This window comes from Argopecten irradians, chromosome 1 (assembly GCF_041381155.1).
Source record: "Argopecten irradians isolate NY chromosome 1, Ai_NY, whole genome shotgun sequence".
Taxonomy (NCBI): domain Eukaryota; kingdom Metazoa; phylum Mollusca; class Bivalvia; order Pectinida; family Pectinidae; genus Argopecten; species Argopecten irradians.
In genome coordinates this window covers 44,832,821-44,853,192 of record NC_091134.1, presented here as the reverse complement: position 1 = coordinate 44,853,192, position 20,372 = coordinate 44,832,821, and the positions used below count along the sequence as shown (strand labels likewise).

At 36.5% G+C, this 20,372-nt stretch overlaps 1 protein-coding gene across 1 annotated transcript; it reads left to right on the top strand.

Moving 5' to 3' along the window:
* Positions 1–5,411: 5,411 nt before the first annotated feature.
* LOC138329573 (uncharacterized) lies at positions 5,412–19,660 on the top strand. The gene is made up of 7 exons (XM_069276657.1): positions 5,412–5,630; positions 10,812–10,958; positions 11,186–11,373; positions 11,568–11,686; positions 16,218–16,262; positions 16,472–16,584; positions 16,958–19,660. The coding sequence occupies exons 2-7, from the start codon at positions 10,837–10,839 to the stop codon at positions 16,959–16,961; spliced, it is 591 nt and encodes a 196-aa protein (XP_069132758.1). The 5' UTR covers positions 5,412–5,630; positions 10,812–10,836; the 3' UTR covers positions 16,962–19,660.
* Positions 19,661–20,372: the final 712 nt, after the last annotated feature.

The window sequence follows — 20,372 nt, the reverse complement described above, 5'->3', positions numbered from 1 at the left end:
GAGAACTCTCATCTTAATCCAATTCGTATTTCCAAATTCGTTTGAGCAAATGATAACGTGATCGAATGCGCCTTAACGTCATCTGACTTGCGGTGTTGTTAAGTATATATACCCCGGTATGTATATTTAAACTCTGGACCCCTGTAACCTTGAACGTATGAAGACTCTTGTCATTTTGGTTATTGTTGAGTCATTTCTACTTGCTTACCAGCATATGAACAAGGGTAATCACTTATAAAGAAATATACTGTTACATAGGTTTTTAGGGGGAGTTATCTTTCTTTGCGCAGATTAAGTTTGATCAGCCGAAGAGAACTCTAATCTTAATCCAATTAATATTTCCAAATTCGTTCGAGCAAATGATAACGAGATCGAATGCGCCTTAACGTCATCTGACTTGCGGTGTTGTTAAGTATATATATCCCGGTATGTATATTTAAACTCTGGACCCCTGTGACCTTGAACGTATGAAGACTCTTGGAGGCACAAAAAGACTAGTAAACCTCAAAGATCTCTCCTATCCGGACCGATTGAAGACCCTGGGTATCCCAACACTGGAATATAGAAGACTGGGGGCCGATATGGTGGAGACCTTCAAAATTATCAACAAAATCGATATTGTTACTAGTGAGAACATGTGTACTGCAATGAGACACACAGGTACAAGAGGTCATAATAAAAAACTCTACAAGAAACCCTTTCGTCTCAACTCGGCAAGAAATGTTTTCAGTAACAGGATAGTGGAGTCCTGGAATTCTCTCCCTGTTGATGTGGTCAATGCTGAAAACCTGAATATTTTCAAAAATAGGCTAAACAAGCACTGGAAAAACCACGTCACGAAGTTTTCACCATCAACCTAGGAAAGACATTATATTATACTTAAACCTAGGACATGCTATTAAGGATTTTAGCAATCTTTTTAATATTTTACCATTATTGTAAATATCACTATACATCTTTACAAGCCGTTTGTGGCTTTCCAATGATGTTGGACTGATGAGAAACTGATGAGAAATTGTCATTTTGGTTATTGTTGAGTCATTTAAAGATTTGGAAATATATGACTCATGTGACCTTGAATATGGGTCAAGGTCATTCCTAGTATCTGACTTTATAGTCCATCCCCTGGACATCTTATATATGAAATATGAAGATCCTAGACCTTACAGAACTTCAGGAGAAAAGTTTTCAAGTTTATTGTTAAAAACAGGACCTTTAACATTTGACCCTTACCGAAAACCGGAAGTTGCCATTTTTTGTAATAACATGTAGAGAGAAAAAGTTTACGCTTAAGATTATCTGCAAAAAATATTATTGGATGAAATCTGTGAAAAGAACTGTTAGTGAGTTATAAGCATTTTTAAATTTTAAGATATGACGTCATAGCGGCCATTTTGTTTTTTTGATGAAGATGAAAATCATATTAAACGTTAGAGAACATTAGAGGGGTCTTTTCTATAGCAATTGCAGACTATATTATTCATTCAGTTCGACAATATATAATGTTAAACATTTTGGCGGGAAATTAGCAAAGATCAAAGGATTGTTCAAAATGGCATACAGCATTAACCGGGAGTGCTAACGAAAAATAAAAGACACCAAATTCATCGGAATGACATTCTGCATCGATATGTAAAAAGAAATTTCGCAAAATCAAAAAAATAAAAATTCGTGAACTTTGACCTCATAGCGAACTTTTTAGTTTGACCTTTGACCTAATTGCTGTAATTGTATAAAAGTTAGTCTTTTATACGATCTACATAAAACATCAAATATATTTGCTGTATCTTAAACGGTTATTGAGTTATGGCTGTTTTAAACTTTTTAGGTATGACGTCATGGCGGCCATCTTGGATTTTTGACCTACTTAAAAATGTTGCGGTCACCCCTTCAACTCATGCCAAACAATATGACAATAAGGCCATTGGCATACCTCTTACCATTTTGAAGATCTTTTGGACACAAAAAAAAGTGTAGAAGAATAATAATAATAATAATAAAAAACAGAACAAAAACAATAGGTCTTTTCACCACATGGTGAAAAGCCCTAATAATAATAATAATAGACTTTATTTAGAGTCGATAACACTTTGAGTCACAGACTCGTCTTCCAAGTGGTCGACATAAAAATATACAATATTTACAACATGGAATATATCATAGACCATACATATTACAGTGTTGCATGTATTATTATAATGGATATCACAGTCAGATTATCACAGAAAATAGTAAAAATTAAAAAGGCACTCATAAAGCTCATGGTGCATAAATATATGGAAAAATAAAAACACATCTTAATGAATTAGTGTCTAATATACATATATGCCAATATGACAAAAGAATAAAAATTGACAGAATATATGCTATTATAGCATGTATTAAAATTGATTTTGTTTGATTAATTAACGATAGTTTATTAAGACAATAAAAGAACAAAAAGTGCTGAGTTTACTAAAAAATTGGTATTAAGAAGCAAATGAAACAGTGATTATTGGGATACATGTAGGAAGTGTTTTTTGCATTCGTATTTGAATTTGGAAAGTTTTGTATTTTTAGAAACACTTTCTGGTAGATCATTCCATAGTGATGGTCCACTATACTTAAATGAGCTCTTAAATTTTTCTGTTTTAAATCTAGGTAATAAGTATTTCCCTGAAGTGGCTGATCTAGTCTTCTTTTCATGAATATTGGATACTAAATTGTTACAATCTAAATAATTAGGACATAATTTGTTAATAACTTTAAACATAAGAATACACTCATTATATTTTACTCTTTTGCTAAAAGGTAGCCATTTTAATTTAAAAGGAAGTTCCTCACCTGATACGGTATAATCTTCGTCTAAAATAATACGAAGTATTCTCTTTTGCATTCGTTCAAGTTTGCTTATGTACAGCTGGCTACAATGGCCCCAAACATTTGAACAATAATCAAGGTAAGGTAAAATGAAACAATTAAAAAACGTAATTCTAGATGAAATTGGTAAAAATTTCTTTATACGACATAATTGATGAATTTTAAAATTGACCTTTTTTATAACATCTTGGGCATGTTTATCCCAAGTAAGGGTATCATCTATGCAAACACCAAGTAATTTTTCATGTTTGACATTTTCTAACTTACTGTTGTTGTCAGATACATCACATAATATATTAATCTCATTTGAAACCCTTTGTTTTTTCTGTTTACTTCCTATTAACATAACTTTTGTTTTTTCAGTGTTAATGACCATTTTGTTTGTTTCACACCAACTTTTAACATTTACGAAGTCAGATTGTAGACAAGACTCGATAACATCAGTTTTCTTGTCTGCTACTTGCATGGATGTGTCATCAGCATACATAAAAACTTCACATTGTTTACAATGGAGAGGCATATCGTTTACATATAATAAAAACATCAGGGGACCAATAATCGAACCCTGTGGTACGCCAGTTAAAATTTCACATGGGTCGCTAAGCGATGATTTAAAACATACAGTCTGAAAACGATTGGACAGGTACGATGTAAAAAACTTGGTAGTACTGTCTGAACAACCGTATATTTTCAATTTCTTTAGTAATATGCTGTGGTTAACAAGGTCGAAAGCCTTTCTAAAATCAATATACATAATACCAATGAGGTTTCCTTTATCAATTTCCTCATACCATCTATTGGATAATGCTGTAAGAGCAGTTTGACATGAATGTTTACTCCTAAATCCAGACTGGTTTTCAATAATAAGGTTGAATTTAGTTAAAAAATCATAGAAGGTAGAGTGCACATGTTTTTTCTAAAATCTTTGATAATAATGGCAGGATTGAAATAGGTCTATAGTTGGTAACACTACTTTTTTCACCCTTTTTGTAGATAGGATTGACTTTAGCATGTTTAAGTTGATCGGGAAATACATTTTGACTTATACACATGTTTAACAATGAGGTAATAGGTTCAGCAATGACAGTAGCTGATATTTTTTAAACATTTGGCGGATATACCATCTAGTCCTGTAGCTTTAGTACAGTCAATACTGGACAGAAACTTGGAAACAAAAGATAATGAGATTTCTGGTATATCGTATACAGTGTCTAAAGGTAGGTGTCTAGATACAAAAGCTTTTATAGTGCTTAGATTATCAGGTAAATGTGTTGATTCATTATCAGAGATATACTCTTTGACAATATTGGTAAAAAAATTGTTAGAGTTATTTGCAATTTCATTGTGTTCATCAATTTGCATGTCATTTGAGGTAATAAAATCAGGTTTAGTTTCCGGTTTATTTGGAACTAATTTTTTAAAATATTTCCAATATTTGTTAGGATCTTTTTTACAGGCATCTAGGACATTTCTGAAAAAAATACTTTTGGCTTTTTTGATTAAAGAAGTAACTTTGTTTCTCCATTTACGATACAAATCAAGATTGTTCACGTTCTTATGATTGTCTCTGATTTTCATGGCGGTGCTTATGTCCTCATTCCACCATTCTGGAATGGATTTGTATTTTACTCTCTTCTCTTTGAGAGGAGCATGTTTGTCAAGCACTTTAGTAAAAGTCGTAGTCCAGGAATCAAATGCAAGGTTAACATCATCATTTGTATCCTGGGGGGGAGGCTTGAAAGGCAGACTCCAAGTCGGAACAGAAATTTTCTTCATTAAAAGTTTTAGTACATCTGTACTTAATGGTGTTTATACCTGTTTGTTTCACATTTCCATGATACTTTTTGACGGCAAATACAGGTTTATATATTTTCTTTTGTTATTAATGTTTTTAAGAAACCTTTAAATTTTGCTCCGGAAAGGTAGTGGACCTTTAACGGCGGGAAACATAAAACGACCCGCGTTATGAAAATTAACATTTTATTTACAGTATTCTAATTAAACATTTCTGAAGGTGATGATAAGTGTGCTAGTAAACGTATAGTTAATAACTTCTGCGACTCTACAAAATTATCGACCTCGTTTTACATTCCTATTTTAAAAATTAAAAGCCGTTTCGGAAAGGTAGTGGCCCTTTAAGTGATAAATTAAGTTGCCGCCAGATAACTAAGTGGCGGCAAGGATTTATAAGTGAGAACATTTTCGATCTCATGAAAAAAAATTTCAATGTGAGCCTAATACGCTTCCGTAGAAACACTATCTCGCTAACTTCAATATATTTAATACAGAAGCATAATAGCTAGTATGTTTTTTACAGTAGATAAAAAAAAAAACCAATCAGGCCTATTATGCCTCTTTGGTTTCGTCGCTGCTAGTTGTCTCCCTTTAATGGAATCATTCCACTTAGTTTTGAAGTTTCATATTTATTTGCATAACACGCATTTATCAATTATTACAAAAGTATTAAAAATAAGATTTGCTACTGTGTAGACACAAATCCATATATTGTCATCATCAAATATTGAAATACGTCAGCTATTCGGATGTCGTAAAATGAAACAACCGGAAGTTGCGAATGTAAACACTGTCGTGGCTTATTTCGATTTGGTGATGATCAGCGGTCATAACACATTTCAGTAGTCCAACATTCATCTGCACGCATGGAATAATAGTATGGCTTAGATCTTAGTTCTTTGAATCGACAGTTGATGTGAAATTAGGAGGAAATAGAAACAATTCGCAGTTATACAACTACTTGAAAACATCATGGAGTAAGTAGCATGCATGTGCTTCTGTCTGTCTTTTCAGGTCTGTTTACCTGTCAAAGCAGTACTAGTGTAAGTTGGGGGGTTTTCCACCTCGACAACTGTTTATTAGAATCTTTTTCCCCAGATTTATCCGTGTTATCCAATTTGCAATTTTCGTGTAGCACCAGGAAGATGTGCAAAAACTGTACAACAGGTTGGGGACCATCCCGTATATGCAGGATAGTCCTGCATTTGAGTAATAGTCCTGTATTTGAGGGATAAATTTGTTACTCAAATGCAGGATTATGTGAAATGAAAATGGATAAAGTTGTTTTAAAAATTTGTATCAAAAAAGGGCGTCATCATTTTCAGATACCCATATAACTAATTGAAAACTTTATGTATTTGTTTATGAACTATTGAATTCTATTATCTCACTTTGTAATAAAGTGACAATTTAGGTGCTCTCCATAGACTACAGTGTATAGCCATCAGGGAAATTTAGTGCAAATGTCATGGTTGATTGACTTTTACCTGTGTTCTATTTTTAGCCCCATAGTAAGCAATAGAGGTGATTTTGTTTGTGACTTTTACAAACATTTAGATGATGAAATTTGTTTCCATTTGAGTAATAATGTGGAAAGTTGTATTAGTGATGATGCCATATAAAAATCATGATGCCCTTTTTTGATGACAATGTTTAAATCAACTTTATCACTTTTCATTTCATAGAATCCTGCATTTGCGTAACAAAATTATCCCTCAAATACAGGACTATTACTCAAATGCAGGACTATCCTGCATATACGGGATTGTCCCCAACCTGTACAATGGCATGTAGGCCTAAATTGTTTGTTGTTATCGGCAATGTAATAAGAGCTGTTTTAGAACAGCAAAGCTCGCCTCTGGAATTTTGTTGATTTGATTCACGTTCTTTGTATTTTCCCAGCATTATAAAATATAACAGTGCTATTACATAACTGAACTTTTCAGCCAATTGGGCCTCATGAAATTCTTACAATCCAGCATTTTCCTCCTTAAAATTATTGTCTATACAGTACCCATCAAAACAATTTTAATCCAAAATGATTGCAGAAATCAATGTCAGTTGTGACAGATAACAGTATTAATATATATATATATGAAAAATGTATAACTCTTTCACCAAACCTTAACCTAGCTATTTCGGCCCATTGAGCCTCTTAAAATTCATAAAATCCAGCATTTTCCTCTTTTAAATGATTGTCCATACCCATCACAATAATAATAATCAAAATGATTGTAGAAATAAATGTCATTTGTGACATATGTAACGGTGTAACAACACTGAACCAAAACCTAAATCTGGCTATTTTGGCCTGTTGGGCCTCTTGAAATTCTCAAAATACATTATTTTCCTCATTTAGATGTTTGTCCAAACCTGTCACAACAATTACAATTCAAAATCATAATAGAAATCAGTGTCATTTCTGACAGAAAACAGTATTTCAACACTTGCATCAAAACCTTAATCTGGCTATTTCAGATCATTGGCCATTTTGGCCTCTTGAAATTCTCACAATCCAGCATTTCCCTCCTTTAAATGACAGTTGATACCCAGACCATAACAGCACTTGTAATCCTAAATTAATGAAGAAACCAATGTCAGTTGTGACGGATAACAGTATTTCAACACTTGCACCAAAACCTTAACCAGGCCATTTTGGCCCATGGGCCTCTTGAAATTCTCAAAATCCAGCATTTCCTTCCCTAAAATGAGTAATGATAGTTCATACCCATCATAACACTTTAAATAATCGAAAATTAATGAAGAAATTAATGTCATTTACAGTTGCTACAGATAACAGTTTTCCAACACTTACACCAAACCTTATAGCTTAGGATTTTCAACGCCGTCGCCAAAACCAGAGTGATTCTAAAAGCCCCCTCTCTTCGAGAGGCAAGCTAAAAAAGAAATCTGACATCAGTACACATGTACACTATACAGTCATTGACGGATTGTAATTATTATATATAACAGTTAGGAAAAGAGAAATTGTAAGGGACCAGACATCCAGGATTCGAACCTAAGACCTACTGTATGCTGTATGATTATTAAAACTTGTGTAGTGTTTCTGGTTTTTGATTCAGTGATGAATACCTGTGAGACTCGTGCAAAAACATAGTCCTTTTAAAATTTCCTTTCAAGGTTACAACTGGTTTTACAGTGGCTGGGAGCAGACATGAAATAAATAAAATTATTGCGTGGGAACGAAATATTATTGCGTGGGAACGAAATACTATTGCGTTCGAACGCAATATTATAAATTTTGGCTTTGAATCCCTGGAGCAGAAAGCGTGGGCCCAATAGGGGAATTAGAAAAGAAACAATGAACCTGTATTTAAAATATTACTTGGCATTACAAACAAGGTGAGTGATACAGGCCCTCTGGGCCTCTTGTTGTACACCAATAACATACTTGCAATACCAGAAGTACACGTATATGTATCTGACAGGATTGATACAGACTATAATGGAAGGCTCTACTAAAGTCTAGGATTGATCAAACATAATCAATCAAACAAAAACCAAACATTTTTGTTTTTATTTTTCTCAAGAATACTTCTTGAGATATCTTATTCTTGAGTTGATGGCGCCGGGAATTCTGTATAAAAGAAAAATTCACTGTATCACCATAAAATTCAGATTTAGTGTGAAACAACTTGGGGTACAACATGTTAAACAGGATTTGGGACGAAAACACAGGAACTACACAAATTTCCAACCATTTTCGGGTCCAATTTCAAAACCCATGATATGAAATAAATGCCAATAAAGTCCCTGTTGATCAGATGAACTATAGCTATCACCCATGTATTTTCTTCTTCGTCAGTAAAATACAGTTGAAGAATAAGTTATTGTGCTTCATCTATCACTCATTATCTGGTATTAGTTTTTATATCAAAAGGGCATTTTAAAAATGTAAGTATATGTATTTTATGTGTCACTGTGTACATGAGTAGGAACTGTATGGTGACATGTTATTAATATTTAACTCGTTCAGCGAACTTGTTGAATCCTCTATTGTTACACTACAGCTGTCAGCCTAAAATCAATATAAATATTGCTCCTGTGTCTATGTTGTAATGTATCATACTACTGTATATGGAAGAGATACATGTATGTATATATTTCAGAATGCATGGTTTTATGTTTTTGTAATTATTTTCCATATTATTGATATTTATATATCTCAGACGCGCCGCGAAAAATGCCGCGTGCAATGCTACCGCTTTTGAGTAAAAATCTACCTCTTTTTGGTCACCAAAGGTTAACATGCCTGTTCTGTTATAGTAACTGTTAAATTGTTAATACTATATAGTTGAAATTCCACGAAGCATGCTAGCGCTTCATGTTGGATTTGCCTCTGTCCAGTTGGCATTCATATTGGCTATGAATGCCAACTGAAAGACGTTCAATGCATTTACATTTGGTTACAATTTTATGTTGACATACCAACTTGTCCAAGGGATTTTGCATCTATAATGAATTTATCATTTGTTATCATCAAGGATGGAACAGCCATTTGAACAGCTGTTTTTCGTGATCACTGGCATGACAATTGTTACGTCACAATGATAACGACGTCATTATAAGCGATTGAAGTTCATAGTCTATATGACTGCCAACTGCGCTTGGTAAGGTTACATAATGGAACTGCAGTGAAAATGTAAATATTTAAGAGTGGACTCCCAATCTGCGGACTCCCTAGATGCATTAGACATTTAAGTGGTAATTACAGGTGTTGTTTTTGAGACTGCAGTCCATATTCAAGCTTATCTTATATTTATGAGCTGTCAAATTGTGAAAGCTGAAGAAGGAACATTTACCTGCTTCATATTACTAGATTGTACTGTCACATGACGTTAAGAAGAGTAAACTAGGTAGTTCTCCCACTTCCTTAAATCAGAAACATATATACATTGAGATTGGAAACTCCTTCTTTGTCTATGTTGACAGGCAGAGGGACCTCCAGTTTATAGGCATTTTGCCTTGGCTAACTACTTTATAGTGTATTCTTTTAAACATTGTATTTTTGCATCAACACAAAGTTTAACATAATATCATGGTTTGATGTGATCAGTTTTCCCAATTGATGTTATTTGATATGATTTTTGAAAGTATGAAAATAAGCAATTTTACCTGTTTTTTTCGAAAATCAGACATTCAAAACCGGAAGTGCATTTTGTTTTATTAAAATATAAGTTAAAATATTATTTTTTCTTTCCAAAATCGTACTCAAACCATCTGAAAATAACTGAACTTTTATAACATATCAAAGTTATTCTGCTGTATTTAACTATTTAAGAGTTTAATCCCCTAGGGACATACAAAGATACATCTGCCGATCGAAAAAATGTCGGAGTTGCCAATCTTTTTTTTTTACATGTTATGTTTCTGCTTAAATGCATATGCATTATTAACAATGACAAAATTGTTATTTAATCAATAAAACAACGACAAAATTAATTATGAGTACATGATGTCAAAGGAGATATTATTATAGCAGAAAAAATCTTCAGAAAGTTCTTCAGAAAGACAAGTTCTTATTTTTACCATGTCATCAGGATTGCAAATTTCAATTAATGCAGCATTTTCAACTCACCCGATTTCCCCGGGTTGACCCGTTTTTAGGCATTTTAGAAGGCATAACCCGATTAACCTTGTGGGTCATCAAATAACCCGATTTTCAGCACTTGGACCAAATAATAACATGTGGGGCAGTTGTATGTCATAGCTACAGTAGTACTGCCCATTGGTTGTTTGTTTATGGGAACTCTGGCTTTTCTCCATGTCCAAAATCAAACTCATTCATGTAAATCATTACATTATTTTAATGGACACAGACTTAAACAAACATAGTACTCAGTATAACTTTATAATAGTGTGTCATATTCGCTTTAATTAGCACCCAGGGTGCTTAAATAATTGTAACAAAGGGCGATGCATTATTATGTCATGAGTAACATGTAAAAGACTCACAAGTTTATGTAATATGGGATACAATACTGATGTTAGAGGCATTGTATGTTGTAATTAAAACATTTTTAAATCCATGAAATGGAGGCATTAAAGGGGAGGGGCGTTAATTACGGTGAATACGGTATGTGTATATCTCCAACACATGACATTATCTTTATGTACAGGATACTTGTGTGTTTCAGATGACTTTGGTGAGAAGGACATAGGATGCCGTTAGAACGTGGTGCGGCCATCCAGTTGGGTCTTCTGCTCCTTGCAGTTCCAGCCCAATACTTTGTTTCCCAATACTTTGCTGTGTCTGAGTCACAGAGGACATTTGCTATCAGAAAGTAAGTACCTAATTACCACTCAACTGGCCGCTATAGATATTTAAAGTATGAATTTTGGAAAAGTTACATCAAATGTTCACTTTTTGTCAAGTGTTAATTATCAAAAGCAGAAAGGACAAAGTTTATAGTTTGTGGAGGTACTGTAATATCTGTAATATGAAAAACAAAGCTGAAAAACAAAAGTTGTTCAAATTCATGACCTTGACCTATTTTTGTGTTTATTTCAGTTTACTCAACAATGCTGTAGGTTTTAGGAATAAGTACCTATCATGGAAGTCATGGCAACAATGGTGTCTGGATATCATTGGTGGTCTCCATGACAACGCTCCACCATACACAGGCCAGGATAATGTGAATGGGGAGTCGCCGGCTGTAGAGGTCCTTAAGTATAAGGACCCACTTGGTTACTTTGCTGGTAAGATAGGAATAGTCAATTTTGATATTTGTTTTTTGTAAGAATAAAATATTTACACATATATTATTTTTTGTTTAAAGAGCTTTTTGTGAAACTTTATACTAACTTACTTCCTAGACATGCATCTTCATTTTGATATAATATGTTGAACTAACAGCTAATAAAATAAATAAATGGATCTTTAATTTACAAAGGTGACCCTGATCCGAGAAGTCCCAGAGCACCCAATGTGGAATTGCGTGTAGGACAGGTCGTGCGGCATAAAATTTGGGGATATAGAGGAGTAGTGATTGGCTGGGATGTCACAGCAAGAGTAAGTATGGTATGGTCTGGGGGTGTGGAAAGGGGAGGTTTAGAGGATTGATGATTGGCTGGGATGTCACAGCAAGAGTAAGTATGGTATGGTCTGGGGGTGTAGAGGGGGAGGTATAGAGGATAGTGATTGGCTAGGATGTCACAGCAAGAGTAAGTATGGTATGGTCTGGGGGTGTGGAAGGGAGAGGTTTAGAGGATTGGTGATTGGCTGGGATGTCACAGCAATAGTAAGTATGGTATATGGTCTGGGGGTGTAGAGGGTGGAGGTTTAGAGGATAGTGATTGGCTGGGATGTCAGAGCAAGGGTAAGTACTAAGGGTATGTTCTGGGGGTGTAGAGGGTGGAGGTATAGAGGATAGTGATTGGCTAGGATGTCACAGCAAGGGTAAGTAGGGTATGTTCTTGGGGTGTAGAGGGTGGAGGTATAGAGGATAGTGATTGGCTGGGATGTCACAGCAAGAGTAAGTATGGTATACGGTCTGGGGGTGTAGAGGGTGGAGGTATAGAGGATAGTGATTGGAAGGGATGTCACAGTAAGAGTAAGTATGGTATGTTCTGGGGATGTAGAGGGTGGAGGTATAGAGGATAGTGATTGGCTGGGATGTCTCAGTAAGAGTAAGTAAGGTATGTTCTGGGGGTGTAGAGGGTGGAGGTATAGAGGATAGTGATTGGCTGGGATGTCACAGCAAGAGTAAGTATGGTATGTTCTGGGGGTGTAGAGGGTGGAGGTATAGAGGATAGTGATTGGCTGGGATGTCACAGTAAGAGTAAGTATGGTATGTTCTGGGGGTGTAGAGGGGGGGGGGAGGCATAGAGGATAGTTATTGGCTGGGATGTCACAGTAAGAGTAAGTAGGATATGTTCTGGGAGTGTAGAGGTGGGGGGAGGTAAAGAGGAGTGTTGATTGGCTGGAATGTCACAGTAATAGTAAGTAAGGTATGTTCTGGGGGTGTAGAGGGTGGAGGTATAGAGGATAGTGATTGACGGGATGTCACAGCAAGAGTAAGTAGGGTATGGTCTGGGGGTGTTGAGGGGGGGGGGAGGTATAGAGGATAGTGATTGGCTGGGATGTCACAGCAAAAGTAAGTATGGTATGTACTGGGGGTGTAGAGGGGGAGGTATAGAGGATAGTGATTGGCTGGGATGTCACAGCAAGAGTAAGTATGGTATGGTCTGGGGTGTGGAGGGGGAAGGTTTAGAGGATTGGTGATTGGCTGGGATGTTACAGCAAGAGTAAGTATGGTATGGTCTGGGGGTGTAGAGGGTGGGGGGGGGGGCATAGAGGATAGTTATTGGCTGGGATGTCACAGTAAGAGTAAGTATGGTATGTTCTGGGGGTGTAGAGGGTGGAGGTATATAGAGGATAGTGATTGGCTGGGATGTCACAGCAAGGGTAAGTAGGGTATGTTCTGGGGGTGTAGAGGGGGGAGGTTATAGAGGATAGTGATTGGCTGGGATGTCACAGCAAGAGTAAGTATGGTATGGTCTGGGGGTGTAGAGGGGGGAGGTATAGAGGATAGTGATTACCTGGGATGTCACAGCAAGGGTAAGTAGGGTATGTTCTGGGGGTGTAGAGGGGGGAGGTATAGAGGATAGTGATTGGCTGGGATGTCACAGCAAGAGTAAGTATGGTATGTTCTGGGGGTGTAGAGGGTGGAGGTATAGAGGATAGTGATTGGCTAGGATGTCACAGCAAGAATAAGTATGGTATGTTCTTGGGGTGTAGAGGGTGGAGGTATAGAGGATAGTGATTGGCTGGGATGTCACAGCAAGAGTAAGTATGGTATGGTCTGGGGGTGTAGAGGGTGGAGGTATAGAGGATAGTGATTGGCGAGATGTCACAGCAAGAGTAAGTAGGGTATGTTCTGAGGGTGTTGAGGGGGGGGGGGGAGGGAGGTATAGAGGATAGTGATTGGCTGGGATGTCACAGCAAGGGTAAGTAGGGTATGTTCTGGGGGTGTAGAGGGTGGAGGTATAGAGGATAGTGATTGGAATGGATGTCACAGTAAGAGTAAAGTATGGTATTTTCTGGGGGTTGTAGAGGGTGGAGGTATAGAGGATAGTGATTGGCTGGGATGTCACAGAAAGAGTAAGTAAGGTATGTTCTAGGGGTGTAGAGGGTGGAGGTATAGAGGATAGTGATTAGCTGGGATGTCACAGCAAGAGTAAGTATGGTATGTTCTGGGGGTGTGAGGGGGGAGGCATAGAAGATAGTTATTGGCTGGGATATCACAGTAAGAGTAAGTAGGGTATGTTCTGGGGGTGTAGAGGTGGGGGGGGGAGGTAAAGAGGAGTGTTGATTGGCTGGAATGTCACAGTAAGAGTAAGTATGGTATGGTCTGGGGTGTGGAGGGGGAAGGTTTAGAGGATTGGTGATTGGCTGGGATGTTACACCAAGAGTAAGTATGGTATGGTCTGGGGGTGTAGAGGGTGGGGGGGGGAGGCATAGAGGATAGTTATTGGCTGGGATGTCACAGTAAGAGTAAGTATGGTATGTTCTGGGGGTGTAGAGGGTGGAGGTATATAGAGGATAGTGATTGGCTGGGATGTCACAGTAAGAGTAAGTATGGTATGTTCTGGGTGTAGAGGGGGGGGGGGGAGGTAAAGAGGAGTGTTGATTGGCTGGAATGTCACAGTAAGAGTAAGTATGGTATGGTCTGGGGTGTGGAGGGGGAAGGTTTAGAGGATTGGTGATTGGCTGGGATGTTACACCAAGAGTAAGTATGGTATGGTCTGGGGGTGTAGAGGGTGGGGGGGGGAGGCATAGAGGATAGTTATTGGCTGGGATGTCACAGCAAAAGTAAGTATGGTATGTACTGGGGGTGGTGTAGAGAGGGGTGTACGGGGGGGGTGTATAGAGAGGATAGTGATTGGCTGGGATGTCACAGCACAAGGGTAAGTATGGTATAGTATGTCTGGGGGTGTAGAGGGGGGGTATAGAGGATAGTGATTGGCTGGGATGTCACAGTAAGAGTAAGTATGGTATGTTCTGGGGGTGTAGAAGGGGGGGGGGGTATATAGAGGATAGTGATTGGATGGGATGTCACAGTAAGAGTAAGTATGGTATGTTCTGGGGGTGTAAGGGGGGGAGGTATATAGAGGATAGTGATTGGCTAAGGATGTCACAGTAAGAGTAAGTAAGGTATGGTCTGGGGGTGAAGGGGGGGAGGTAAAGAGGAGTGGTGATTGGCTGGGATGTCACAGCAAGGGTAAGTAGGGTATGTTCTGGGGTGTAGAGGGTGGAGGTATAGAGGATAGTGATTGGCTAGGATGTCACAGCAAGGGTAAGTAGGGTATGGTCTGGGGATGTAGAGGGTGGAGGTATAGAGGATAGTGATTGGCTGGGATGTCACAGCAAGGGTAAGTAGGGTATGTTCTGGGGGTGTAGAGGGTGGAGGTATAGAGGATAGTGATTGGCTGGGATGTCACAGCAAGAATAAGTATGGTATGTTCTGGGGGTGTAGAGGGTGGAGGTATAGAGGATAGTGATTGGCTGGGATGTCACAGCAAGGGTAAGTAGGGTTTGGTCTGGGGGTGTAGAGGGGAGGTATAGAGGATAGTGGTTGGCTGGGATGTCACAGTAAGAGTGAGTAAGGTATGTTCTGGGGTGTGTAGAGGGGGGGAGGTTTAGAGGATAGTGTGTGATAAGTATGGTATGGTCTGGGGGGTGTAGAGGGGGGAGGTATAGAGGATAGTGATTGGCTGGGATGTCACAGTAAGAGTAAGTAAGGTATGTTCTGGGGGTGTAAGAGGGGGGGTTATAGAGGATAGTGATTGGCTAGGATGTCAGTGGTGATTGGCTGGGATGTCACAGTAAGAGTAAGTAAGGTATGTTCTGGGGGTGTAGAGGGGGAGGTATAGAAGATAGTGATTGGCAGGGATGTCACAGCAAGAGTAAGTATGGTATGTTCTGGTAGTGTAGAGAGGGGGGGGGGGAGGTAAAGAGGAGTGGTGATTGTCTGGGATGTCACAGTAAGAGTAATTAAGGTATCTTCTTGGGGTGTAGAGAGGGGGGAGGTATAGAAGATAGTGATTGGCAGGGATGTCACAGCAAGAGTAAGTAGGGTTTGGTCTTGGGGTGTTGAGCGGGGGGGGGGGGGGGGGGATATAGACGATAGTGATTGGCTGGGATGTCACAGCAAGAGTAAGTATGGTATGTACTGGGGGTGTAGAGGGGGAGGTATAGAGGAGAGTGATGTCACAGCAAGAACAAGTATGGTATGGTCTGGGGTGTGGAGGGTGGAGGTTTAGAGGATTGGTGATTGGCTGGGATGTTACAGCAAGAGTAAGTATGGTATGGTCTGGGGGTGTAGAGGGGGAGGTAGAAAGAGAAGTGTGGTCTGGGGGTATAGAGAGGGTAGTTATAGAGGAGTGATAATTAGCAACTGAAATTTGGAGAAACAATTACCACTTAATGGTCACCATTTAAAGTCAACATTTAAAGTAAGGATGAAAGTATATTTAGATAGCAATGTTTCTGGACCAATTACAGTTTCCATATTATTGATTAAGTTGTTTATCTATTACAGGCTCCAGAATCTTGGTTAAAAGAGAATCATGCAGCTGACAAATCAGTAAGTTACTCCCCCCCCCCCCCCCCCCCCCACAGCACCTCTATAAGTAAACTTACTGTATTATTTAAAATATATTAAATTATTTTAGAATAAGTGTAACAGTATCTGTCATCAATAAATTTTCTTAATTTTGTCAAATGATTATAGTTTAGCCTTTCTGAGTGTTCAGATGGAACATTTCTCTATGATGAGATGATTTTTTTTTAAAGCATTGGAGAAAAATGCCAAACTATGCAATCCTGGTGGACACACGAGACAGGATGTCTCCACAGATGACATATGTCCCTCAGGAAAACCTGCAGGTTATCACACTAGTACCAGGGTAAGTTAGTGGGAAAACACCAGATGCCAATATGATATCTGATGTGTTGGCATTTAATGTCTACTGTTATGCATCTGGTGTCCATCTTCTTTTGTTCATCGGTCTTGCTTCCTGTCAACAATAAACAGCTTCTTCTCTAAAACTAAGCATTTATCTAATATATATCACTAATATAAGATAAGATGCTGGTCCTCATTCAACACCAGGATTGAATAATGTATATTCTGAAAATTTAATTCAAGATACAAGATGCTTTTGACCTCTTGGATACTCTTAGCATCAGAAAATGTAGTGTTTTTTTAAAACTACTTTCTCTTCATGTAAATAAAACTATAAAGTAATACAATTCAAAATTGTATGGGTAATTTTTTAGGTAATGCATCCAAGCATGGACCATTATTTTGAGAAGTTTGATGGAGCGCAATACATTCCTAGGCCTTGGCTCAAGGCCGTCTATCCACACGACTGAATGACTTCTGACCTTGCCTTGTTTTAAATTTTGTACCAGAATAAGGTTAATAAAGAAAATATAGATTTCTGTAAAACAAATCTGCATTTAAATATAGCAGACCTTCCTTGAGATTTTGCAATTTCCATTTGTTGTCAATTTCCTTTAAATATGATGGTTTACATATCATCATATATTTCTATTGTTCTTTTTGACATTTTGTTGAATACTTGTCCTTTTAGACATGACTGTGCACCTGGTACAATTAGTATGATGACTGTGCACCTGGTACAATGAGTATGATGACTGTGCACCTGGTACAATGAGTATGTTTGCCTGATATTTTGTATGTGGACCAGATGCATTGTGTATGTAGTACTTGGTACATTGTATATTTAGTACTTGGTAAATTATATGTTTGTATGTGTATCTGTTACATATGTGTACATTGTTTATACATGTACCAGTAATATATACCACATACGTGGTACATGGTATGTGTATATGTTACAAGTACAGATACATTGTATGTGTACCTGGCATATTGTATGTGTATCTGATACAATCTACATGTATGTGTATGCAATACATTGTGCTTATACCTGATACATTGTATGTGAAAGTTATACATTGTACATATATGTGTACTTGATACATTGTATGACTTAACCAGATACATTGTATATGTACCCGATACAATGTATGTGTATGCATTACATTGTACTTGTACCTGATACTTTGTATGTGTACCTGATACATTGTACATATACGTGTACTTGATATATTGTATGCCTAAACCAGATATATTGTATTTAAAGTTCCCGATACACTGTGCTTGTACCTGGTACATTGTATCCAAATCTAATACATTATATGGGTACATTGTACATGTATATATGAATTATTTATTGCCTGTAAATCAGCCGAGTCATTATGTAGACTGTTTTTGTAATTGTATCTCTATTTTCCTTTGTTATATTAAAGATAGCTTTTTGCTTTGTTTTCAATAGCTGTTGACAGTTAATAATGAGATGCATGCAAGGTTCTGTTGCTTGTTTTACAATTGTGCTAAAGAGTAAACCTGGACATGTTTCTGTCCGTGGCTGTAAATCAAGAGTTTTCTTTTATTATTTGTATTTTTTGTCAGATAATCATATATAAAAATATGATAATCATGTGTTCAATTGTATATAGATTTATATTATATAATCCATTGTAGGTTTGAACCCTACGAATAGCCTCAAATCTGCTTGGTAGGCAGACTACATCCATAGCTCCCTCAATAATTGAAAGAGAAAGACTAAAAATTTTTTATAGAAACCTTTGGATATAGACAATTGTATGTAATACTCGTTTATCATAATTAAGGCTTACAGTAATTTATCTTGTTGACAATATTCCATTTTGATATATCAGAGTTACTTCCCTTTGTTTTATTCCGAACTAACACATTCACAACATCTCAGTGAAATTTCCAGCAATGTTTGAATATATATATTTCTGAAGATTGCCGGAAATTTCTCTCAGATTTTGTGATTGCATATACTGACATTATGAAATGAAGGGAAATCCCTGATCGATCAGAATGAAAACTACAAATATGTGCAAGGTAGTTCATGGAAGTGAATGCATAAATGATGTTTAAATGATCTTCTGGACAACGATGACGGAATAAAATATATAAATTGTATCTGTGTAATAGACAGTGCTGTGTTCAGAGAGAGAGAGTGTGAATATTGGAGTGTCATTTACATTGTACAGTATAACTGATTTTGAAGTGAATGTTTAATAATTTAAAATAGGTTCCTTCCTACATGTATACTATCTACAAATTTTAACAGATAGTAACATTTCTGGTGCTATTCTAATAAATTCGGTAATTTAAGGAAGATAACAATCTTTACATAGTATACTTTGTTATTGGTACACACAAAGAATCGAGTGTATTGATATCATTGTCTATTTCTAAGGCTCCCTTTTCTATCTTTGCATATTATAGAATTATCTGCCCCTGTATCTAGGTATTGATTCTTTCAACATTGTATTATATTGTGTCCGGAGATTACAAAACAACGTAATTGTCTCTTTTAAATGGCCAAGGTTATTAATATGATGTAAAACATAACCAATTAACAAGTAAATCAAATATCGCAATCTATACCTCCCTCAAGACCAGACATCGCTGTAATATGTAAAGAAGGAATACATTTGAACCTGTTCAATTTAGACACATTGAAAACCCCTATAACTAAAGTAATTTTGACGGTATCAGGAAAATTTGACATTTTTAAAACATTTGAGCTTGGTTAACTTGAATACTTATTTGAATACTTCTTTTCCACTCACTGAAAAAGGTTTAGCTGTATATTGACCTAATGTACGAACACCTTAAACTCCACTAAAGAGGATTATCTGATAGTAGTGTACCTGTGTCATTTCTTGCAACTCTTATCTAGAACATATTCTGTAACAATATAAATTACATTTATAATTTATCTAAATTGTCACCTTTGTTTCTGAAATTATCATAATGAATGATGGAGCTAAAGTTACCTCAAGTCTCTGTTAACATTGATTGACTTTAGTTCATAAATCATCATAATTATTGATTAAAACTACATACTACTATTTTGTTTTATTTTGGTATGTCAAGCTGATAACCTTATGGTTATGGTCATACAATCCCATTTGAAATGCATCTTGTGTCATAATAGTTACCACAGCGTAATAACAAATGTTTTTTTCGTAAAACATCACATTGTACCCCTGTGTCATTTAGCTAACATCAATCCAGAATCTTTTTCGATAATATGATGTGTCAGGAAACCTTTGCACAAGTGAGCAATATGATGTTTTATAAGCTGTGTGAAATGTGGCATCTCACCAATAACCATATTTTTATGTGATTGCATATATACAGAAAAAAAACTTAGAAGATAATAATATAAATGATGGGAGATCATTATAAGTGTTACCTTGTTATTTATTTTAAGTGATTGAAATTAGAAAAAAACTAAATGCATATATATATATGAAAATATTTTTCTGAGAAATAAAGATTGCTGTATAAAATAAGCGAAGTTTTATGATATCAAATAAATGATGTGAGTTTGGAATGAGTACTGTTCTCTATGAGTGATAAACGATGGAAGTACAGATTAAGTACGTTTCTGTTCAGTAAAATAAATGGTTGGATTATAAAATTTATGTTTTTTTTCCCTATTATATGTACACACTAATGGGATATATAATTAGTGCTGTTGTTTGATACATTACTTACATGTATAATAAGAAAATGGGTACAGAATAAAACCATTCTCAATATTAAGGGGAATACTAT

What these genes read in the sequence shown, in the direction of transcription:
- LOC138329573 (XM_069276657.1), top strand. Translation starts at nt 10,837, where the DNA reads ATGCCGTTAGAACGTGGTGCGGCCATCCAGTTGGGTCTTCTGCTCCTT. An exon ending in GCTGGGATGTCACAGCAAGA is followed by an intron (nt 11,687 to 16,217) that starts GTAAGTATGGTA and finishes TATCTATTACAG; the next exon opens with GCTCCAGAATCTTGGTTAAA. An exon ending in ATCATGCAGCTGACAAATCA is followed by an intron (nt 16,263 to 16,471) that starts GTAAGTTACTCC and finishes TTTTTTTTAAAG; the next exon opens with CATTGGAGAAAAATGCCAAA.